Raw genomic sequence first — 8,753 nt, forward strand, 5'->3', positions numbered from 1 at the left:
ATGAAAATAGTGACTTGTCAGGGGCGCGAGAGAGAGAGAGAGAGAGAGAGAGAGAGAGAGAGAGCGCAAGGGAGAAAATTGTAGAGCCTGAAACCTGTGTAAAAAAAAAAGGCAAATCTGCTCCACTTTAAAACAAAAATCATATTAACTTGAAAATGTAAATGGAGTAACTTCAGGGTCACTGAGTTTAACAGTGACGTGAGGAAAAGCACAGAGGGCTGAAAAGAATAGCATTATTGAAGAATCATCAGTGTTTTTTAGCTTTTTTGGTTTCCGTTACAGTGGTTTCTTATTTTGTTCATTGTTTCTTATGGTTTAGTTCGACACCCAGTCAACAGTGCTGAATCGCTGCGTGTTGTGTTGGTGTGTAAATCTTTATGGTAAATTTAAAAAGTAGCTGCACAGTTTACAGGTTAATTAAAGATTCTGGGTGATGATCTGTCAGAGTAAACAGCTCTACAGTGAACTGAGCCCCAGATCTTTACACACCCAGCCAGCGTATCCTCCCATCTGTACCACTACAGAGTGGAAGGAAAAGGTTTTATCTGCTTGTAAATTTCCACCAGGTGCATGATGGGGAATAATCTCATAAATCTAGTTGCAGCCTTGTAAATAGTGACACTGCAAGATTCCCACTCTTTGCAAAATCATAGTCTGTGACTAAAAACCGTGACACTGACAGACTTCAGTCTTTCAAAAGTCTTCAAATTCCTCTCAAAGTCTTCTAGTGTGGTTAGCATAACTTCACCAAACGGCGTTTATTCACCATTTAAACACAGGGCAGGAATGCTGATCTCTAGCTTTCAGGGCTGTTTCGACACCTTGTTGGGTGCCAAAATTATCTTCATATCTTTTTTTTATTTTATTGATAAAACAACATATGCTGCCATCCAGACGACGTCTTTTTCAGGGAAGGCCTTGATTATTTCAGCAAGACAATGTAAAACCACTTTCTGCATGTATTACAGCAGCATTGCTCCGTATTAAAAGAGTCCAGGTGCTAAACTGACCTGCCTTCAGTCCAGACCGGTCACCACTGAAAACATTTGGCGCATTATTAAATGAAAAATATGGCAAAGGAGACCCCGAACTGATGAGCAGCTGAAATCCTGTATCAAACAAGAGCAGGAAAACATTTCACTTTCTAAACTACAGCAGTAGTAGTACTCCTCAGTTCCCAAACACTTACAGAGTGTTGTTAAAAGAAGAGGTGATGAAACACAGTGGTAAACAGGCCCCCGTCCCAACTTTTTTGGAACGTGTTGTTGGCATCAAATTCAAAATGGGCAAATATTTTTCAAAAACAAAGTTTTTCAGTTTCAACATTTGATATGTTGTCTTTGTAGTATTTTCCTTTAAAAATATGGTTTGCAAGATTTGCACATCATTGCATTCTGTTTTTATTTACATTCTGCACAGCGTCCCAACTTTTTTGGATCCCTGTTTACCGCAGTGTTCTGTTCAGTGGTGCGTGCACTGATGTTTAACATTAGCCTCTCCTTTCTGTCATTCCATGCTCAGCTGCTGCCGCTCCTGCTGGAGGCGCTGTCGTGTCCCGACCAGGCGGTGCAGCTCTCCACGCTGTCCTGCCTTCAGCCTGTGCTGCTGGACCCTCCACCTGCGCTGACCACTCAGCTGGAGGGCCTGTTCTCCCGCCTGCTGACTCTCACCTCCAGCCCTGCGATGGTACTTCATTCACTACACTCTTACAAATGGTGGTTCTTCAAGGGTTCTTTAGTAAAGAAAATGGTTCTATCCATGAACACTCAAAGAACTGTTTGCATGATTAAAGGGTTCTTTGAATGGTGAAATTGTTCTTCAGATTGATGGAGAATGTTCTGTAGACGGTTCTATATAGCTCTAAAAAGGGTTCTTTTCAGTCGCGGTCTCAGACATTTGGGCTCCACTGTGTGTGTTTAAAAGAATAGTTTGGCAATAAACAAATAAATTTAAAAATAAATTATAGAAAAATGTATTTCAATCAGCAAAGAGATGTTTGGTGTCTGAAGTTTGCTTTAAAAAGAAAAAAAGCTGAAGATAATTTGTTTTTGTTTTTTTTTATGATGCTGTTTGCAGATTAGCAGTGGTGGTCTTAACCTATTTGGTGCCCTGGCTGAAATTTGAGTCTTATTTGAGGATTTTTCAGTTTTATTTTTAGACGACTAGAAATTCACCTACACTGCCTGCAGCAGGAGTCGCTGATAAGACCAGATATTGCTAACATGGTTAAACAATGAAAGAAAGCTGGCGTTGCCAGTCATTGTGATATTGTTAGCCACGTTCGCTTGTTTGGTTGAATATTTGATGTCTGTCTTCTCTCTTTTTGTTCTATGCAAACAGAAAGTGCGGATTGCTGCCCTGCGCTGTGTCCACGCTCTCTCCTGCCTACCTGAACACCTGGTAACGTGCTCATTCATAATGTGCAGCGGTTGCTAAATCATGCAGACATTGCTGCACAAATAACTGAATCCAGGGCGTTTTACGCTGCACACAGTTTGGCCCCAGAAAGCTGGAGCTGTGCTTTTCTATTGGCCATCAGTCCAGAACTGAAGGGTCTTTACTAACACTTCAGCTGAAGCTAATGACCAATTCTGTTACATCATCAATCAGAGTGCTGTTACATCATCAATCAGAGCTCCAGAGTGTAAACTAAACGGTGTTGATGAGTCGATTAATATTTTGTTAGGTTTGCTAAGATAAGCCAGCCTCTTCATCACATTCTTTACTTCATAACTTTCATATTTCATAAGCTACATTCTAAAGGTGGGGGTCGTATGAGAGCTGTAACTGTCTTCTCTCCAGTCAAATAGATGGTGATGTAATTTTAAACCCTTATAATAAAAGAAGCTGAACTAATTTTTTTGTCTACTGAAAGTCGACCCATTTTTCACAAATCTGGGCTATAAACTATAAACAGATGGCGTCTCTTCAGTGATCTGCTCTGTAAACATTATTTTTATAAAATAATACAAAGAGCGTCTAAGATTGTTGGCTTGCAGCAGTAAATTGTAAGCATATAGCAATATGTGTATCATAAAACACATGTTCTGTTAATTTGAGGGGAACTTTTACAAAAAAAAAAAAATTAGTCATTTCATGCAGTTACTGAATAATTTGCCTTACGATTTGATCATGTAAATTCAGATGGACAAACCAAAATATACCCTGGAGAATAACTGGCTAGTTTGGAAGCGAATGCTAACTCTATTATCCTGTATGCTCGAAACATTGTAGATATTTTCACACTCGACAGACCAAAACATGATCTTTGATTGATTCTACACCCCATTCTGTGTAAATGTAGATATTCATGTGTGCAGAAATATATTTTCATTAGTTAAACTAACCAGAAAAAAGGTACCAAATTAGGCACTTTAGATTTTAGATTGGCCGTGTTTTTTGAAGATGTTGTCGCCACCATAAGAGGAAAATTGTAAACACAGAGCTGAAGCAGAGATTTTCGAACAGCGTTACGGCGGCATTTTACAAAACCGTAGAGTTTGACCTGCAGGCGCTCAGACTTCCACAGTTCAGCGCTTCACACAAATTCAGAGTCTGATTTCTGCCAAAAAATGAAAGCTTTACAAAGCAAAAGCAAACCTAAAGCTCGCCGTGCAGTCGTCTCAGAAACGTCCACACAGTCCTGATCGGGCAGAGAAGCTGATCTCATTTGAACTACGCAGTTAGACTTCATTCCGAATCTGACTTTGTTAATGATCATCAGATCGCAGATCTTTAGAATCATTCAGGAATTTTTCATATTTGCAGTTGAGGTGACAGAACATTTAGAATAGAATAGAATTCAGAACCATCGGCTGTGTTTTGCACACAGAGGATTTAGACCTCTGCATTTTGACCCATCCGTGCAGTTAAACACCCACATACACACTAGTGAACACACACACTAGGGGGCAGTGAGCACACTTGCCCGGAGTGGTGGGCAGCCCTATCCACGGCGCCCAGGGAGCAGTTGGGGGTTGGGTGTCTTGCTCAAGGGCACTTCAGTCACGTACTGTTGGCTCAGGGTATCGAACCAGCAACCTTCCAGTCACGAGGCTTGTTCCCTAACCTCCAGCCCTCGACTGCCCCCATTTATTAGAGCTGAGAGCAGGAATGTTACACTCTGACACCTCCGCACTGCAGCTTAATGAAAAAGAAAGCCAAATTCATTTATAATCATGATTATAACTCACAAATCACACCCCAAAGTGCTGAGCACACAGAAACAACCCAGTCATAAAAATATATTTCAGTTCTGCCCACTAAATAAATGAAAATGGCTACAGACGTTCCAGTTAAAGATGTGACTCACAAAGCTGCGTTTAATGCGTCCACAGAAAAGCATTGAGAGTGTTTCAAAAAACCTGTTTTTAGTGAACGAAAACGCTGTTTTTGAGTGGACTGGAGGCCGAAACTAGAGCCGAGCGATTTTGGAAAAATATCTAAGTGTGATATTATGATTATGATTTTAATAGCGAATGTTTTCTATATGTTGAGCTTGGCTTGAAGGCTTAACACAATATATAGGTCAAATAACACAACAGCCTGCCAGTTAACTGTGGTTGTGATGTCACAGCACATGGATGTTTGGTTGCTTCTGATTAGTCAAATTAATCTCAATCTCCATGTTATTAGGTTAAATTTCCTTTTGTTTAAAATTTTCTTTTTCCTTTTAAAACTTGCGATTTATCAATGTTGATAAAACCATAAGATTATGATAAAAATTGCGCTCTTTCAAATTGTGATTTCAATAAAAAAAATCATTTATCTTTCAGTCTCCAGCAGAAACACAGAGAAAAGGTCTGTTTTAAAAACCGTGTGCAGTGGAAAAACACCCCTGTGTGTCCCATCATGCTCTGCTCCTGCTGTCTGAACTGTCTAACTGTCCCAACATTGTCCTGCTGCAGGTCCTGCCCTTCCGAGCCAGAGTGCTGCGAGCTTTGGCTGCTCCTCTGGACGACAAGAAGAGGCTGGTGAGGAAGGAGGCCGTGTCTGCCCGAGGAGAGTGGTGAGTCTGTATGAACACAGTAATAGACTAGAACTTCCCTGATAGCAAGAGCATAATGGACCCCTGATGGCGAACCTGGTGGTCCACTGGCATGTGTCTGATCCACTCATACCAGCACAACACACACTAACACACCACCACCACGTCAGTGTTACTGCAGTGCTGAGAATGACCCACCACCCAAATAGTACCTGCTCTGTGAGGGTCCATGGGGGTCCTGACCACTGAAGAACAGGGTAAAAGGGGGCTAACAAAGTATCAGAGAAACAGATGGACTACAGTCTGTAACTGTAGAACTACAAAGTATATATAGTGTATATATATATAGTAAGTGGAGCTGATAAAATGGACAATGAGCATAGAAACAAGGAGGTGGTCAGAATGTTATGCCTGACCGGTGTACTTTGACTGTCAGGCCTAGTCATTATTGTTCTCTATCATTTGTTTATAATATTTGTCTTAATTTATTTTCCAAAATTAAAGTCTGTGTGCATTTAAAATCTCAAGGAGATTAAAAAGTAGTTAAGCTTTTAGAGGTGGACGTCTGGTTCCTATCACCACCACTGTGAACAGTTCTGACTGTAAGTTTATCTAGAACAGAGCGTTTCACACCAAACCACTCTGAACGACTCTGATCACATCTTATTCATTTAATTAAAAATCAGTTCTTTATTAAGTTCTATACTTTTTTTGCCCCCTTATAATGCCTTAAAAATTTGAACGTCAAATTTGGGGGTCAGAATTAGATTGTTGTGAAAGTAGTGCTTTAAAACTTAATTAAAAGTGATTTTAAAGTTAGATATTTTGGGCTGTATTGTCTCTTTGTTGTAGTTGGTAGTGCATTGAGGGAGATTTCGGCTTTGTTATTGTTGTTTGTCCTGAACAGGAGGTTAGCATGCTGTGCTCTGTCTGTTACAGGTTTTTGTTGGGGAGTCCAGGGGGGAGGTGAAGACCCCCAGCGCTGCGGTCAGTCGCGCTGGGTGAGAAGTTCAAGCTCCCTGTGAGAGAGAACCTGCACAGATTCTCCTCTGGAGACAAACACCTCACCATCCTCAGCCTCCACCCCACTAATCACCCCAACCCTGTCCCCGAAATCTAACCGCGTCTAATCAAAACACGCACAGTCTGAGTTCTGGCCGAGTCCGGTCTAAACAGACACTGGGAGCTACTTTTATGGAAATGTACCAAAATAATGCACTGTAACGTTTTGCCTTTAAAGCAGCCGGTCAGCCGGTTTTGTCCAGCAGGTGGTGCTGTAGCTCTGAGCCAGCATCTTGTGCCATTTCTGGTTAATGCTGGTTAGATATGTTGAATTGTTATGAACCCTTTTTACACCTGGGCAGCACCTTTTTCTCTCCTGCAGGACAAAAACCTAAACAGTTTTACGACGCAGCAGATGTCAAACTAAAGATGATCAAACTGAAGGACGAGAACATGGTTGTCCAGTTTAGGGTTCACTGACATTGGATTGTGGATGGATAAATAAACTGACTTAATTTTTTAACTTTGACTAGATTCTGTGTATTAAGATTAACGAACTTTCCCTCAGTGTTTTAAACGGCTCTTAAGGCCGCCGGGTTTATTGGGTGACTGACTAACACTGAAGTCTCACAGTGAAACTTATGCCAAGGATATAGTGGGTAATATTTAAATGTCAATAAGTTGTCAATAAACTTCTCTTTGTAAATGTGTGGAGTGGAATTGATACACCATCATTATAGGACACATCAGCGCTACGTCACAGCAGCAAAGACCACTTCACCACTGCGTGTGGTTAACTGTCATCATCATAAACCACCAGCCACACATTCCACTGCAGGGTTTAATGAAGAAGCATTTTTACTGTGTAAAGACGTTTTCTCGGCACGTTCGAAGACCAAGAACTGAGGCCAACACGAACGACTGAACTTAAGGTTCTAGTTCTTGATTTCTCTCCTGCTCAGACAGCTGGAATCATTTATAATAACCCCATAAAGTGACTAATTTGACTCCAGCCTTTGTCAGAGGCTGGTTTTAAAAGGTCTTGGCTGGTCTTTGATGGTTTAGATCAGGGGTCGCAACCCAAATGTTGAGAAGAGCAATTTTGTTCTTTTAACAAAAATCAGACCACCTTGGTTTATTGTAAAATGTCTCAACGGTTTTACAAAACTGAAGTCGCTCCTCATTCACCAGCTTCTTGTTCACATTTACCCACTCCACCTTAAATGGTGCCTGAGGCGCCAGAATTTAACTGCTGCACCATTTAAGGTGGAACGGGTAAATTAAAACAAGAAGCTGGCGAATGAGGAGCGACTTCAGCTTCACGACTTTTTAGTGTTTGAGTTTCTCACTGCAGATTAAACGTATCAGGAAACCAGCTGGAGTGATTATTAACACTAATAAGTCAGTTCGTCTCCAAATTATCGATGTTCATCTTAAATCTCTCTCTTTGCCGTTTCGTTAGCTACTAGCTAGGCGAGACTGTTGTCTGTGTTGCTATGGTGACCAGCAGTCTGCGCTGATCTTCAGGGTTAAAGGGTGAATTAGCAGTTCTACATTAACTCCAGAGTTTAAGACCATTTATTGTTAAACTGTGTTGAACGATCAGCAGAGCTTTATTTTACTGTAAAGGAGGATTATTTTATTTTTACCTACTAATCTGATTCTGCTGTGGAGCCACAACAGGGCAGGAGAGAGCCGCATGTTGCTGACCGCTGAGCTAGGTGGTTGACAAGCTGGACATAGACAAAACATACACTGTGCTGGTCTACTAAGATGACCGACTTGACCAAAAGCACAGTCATGCTGGTCAACCTGCTCGGTCAAGTAGATACTGGGCCACTGGCGGCCCACCAGCTTTTTACTCAGCATTTTCTGGGTGGCCCCTGGTGCTTAAGCAGAGTATTAGAGAAAATGCCATTTTTCCACCCACAGTCCAGTTTGATGATGTCACCATGCACCAGCAGGCAGGGCAAACTAGTATTATTATTAATATCATGTTTTACATCCAGAAATCATTCAGCACCTCCCTGATACAGTGTTTCACTCACAAACATGCTGCAATAATTTAATTAAAACTTTATTTATTGTAAAAAAGTAAAGGTACAAATATGCACAGCAGATGGAGCACAGCTCCTGTGTCCTCTACAGTCATGGTGGTCGATATTGCTACCATGCTGCTTCCTCGTGTTGCTGTTCAGGAATAAAATGAAAGGAAACATCGTGTAAATGTTTGACGTTGGAACCGTGTGCTTAACGCGTGATTTCAGAGATAATTAAAGGCACACTGTCAGATATTTTCAGCATGCTAATGAAGATGTACGCTCAAAAAAAGAAGTGAATGATTATAAAAAGTACTCAAAACACACTGCATACATAACTGCGCTAAACTGCTCTCCTGCGTTAGCGTCCTCTCAGTGAAATGCTTGGGCCACTTTAGAAAATGACTGGACATTCAAAAAGCTTATAGACTCTTAAAAATAAAGGTTGGGCTGCAATTCGGAATCAGCTCAAAATGCTGGCAGCAATCAGCCAGGACTGTGTTACAGGTTTATGAGGTAAATAGGTTATTTACGTCGCCAACACTAGAAGTCAATAGTCACCCAAATATATTCCACAAATACGGCCCCAAAGCTTCTCAGGCTGTTCAAACTGCACCCAGCTCTTCATTAAGGTGGTGCAGACTTGTAGTGTGGTTTAGGACCCAAGACGTCACCGTGTAGCTGAATGTGGGTGGCCACTTTAGGCAGCAGGGCTGTGTTCAGCC

At 41.3% G+C, this 8,753-nt stretch overlaps 1 protein-coding gene across 1 annotated transcript in view; it reads left to right on the forward strand.

Annotated features, from left to right (window-relative positions):
* Positions 1–6,695, forward strand: part of mms19 (MMS19 homolog, cytosolic iron-sulfur assembly component) — a 48,620-nt gene extending 41,925 nt beyond the window's left edge. The window contains exons 28-31 of the mRNA XM_036573358.1: positions 1,522–1,686; positions 2,341–2,400; positions 4,908–5,008; positions 5,927–6,695. Coding sequence (XP_036429251.1) covers positions 1,522–1,686; positions 2,341–2,400; positions 4,908–5,008; positions 5,927–5,957 — 357 coding nt within the window. The 3' untranslated portion in view covers positions 5,958–6,695. The remainder of the gene's footprint in view (positions 1–1,521; positions 1,687–2,340; positions 2,401–4,907; positions 5,009–5,926) is intronic.
* Positions 6,696–8,753: the final 2,058 nt, after the last annotated feature.

This window comes from Colossoma macropomum, unplaced genomic scaffold (assembly GCF_904425465.1).
Source record: "Colossoma macropomum unplaced genomic scaffold, Colossoma_macropomum, whole genome shotgun sequence".
NCBI lineage: Eukaryota > Metazoa > Chordata > Actinopteri > Characiformes > Serrasalmidae > Colossoma > Colossoma macropomum.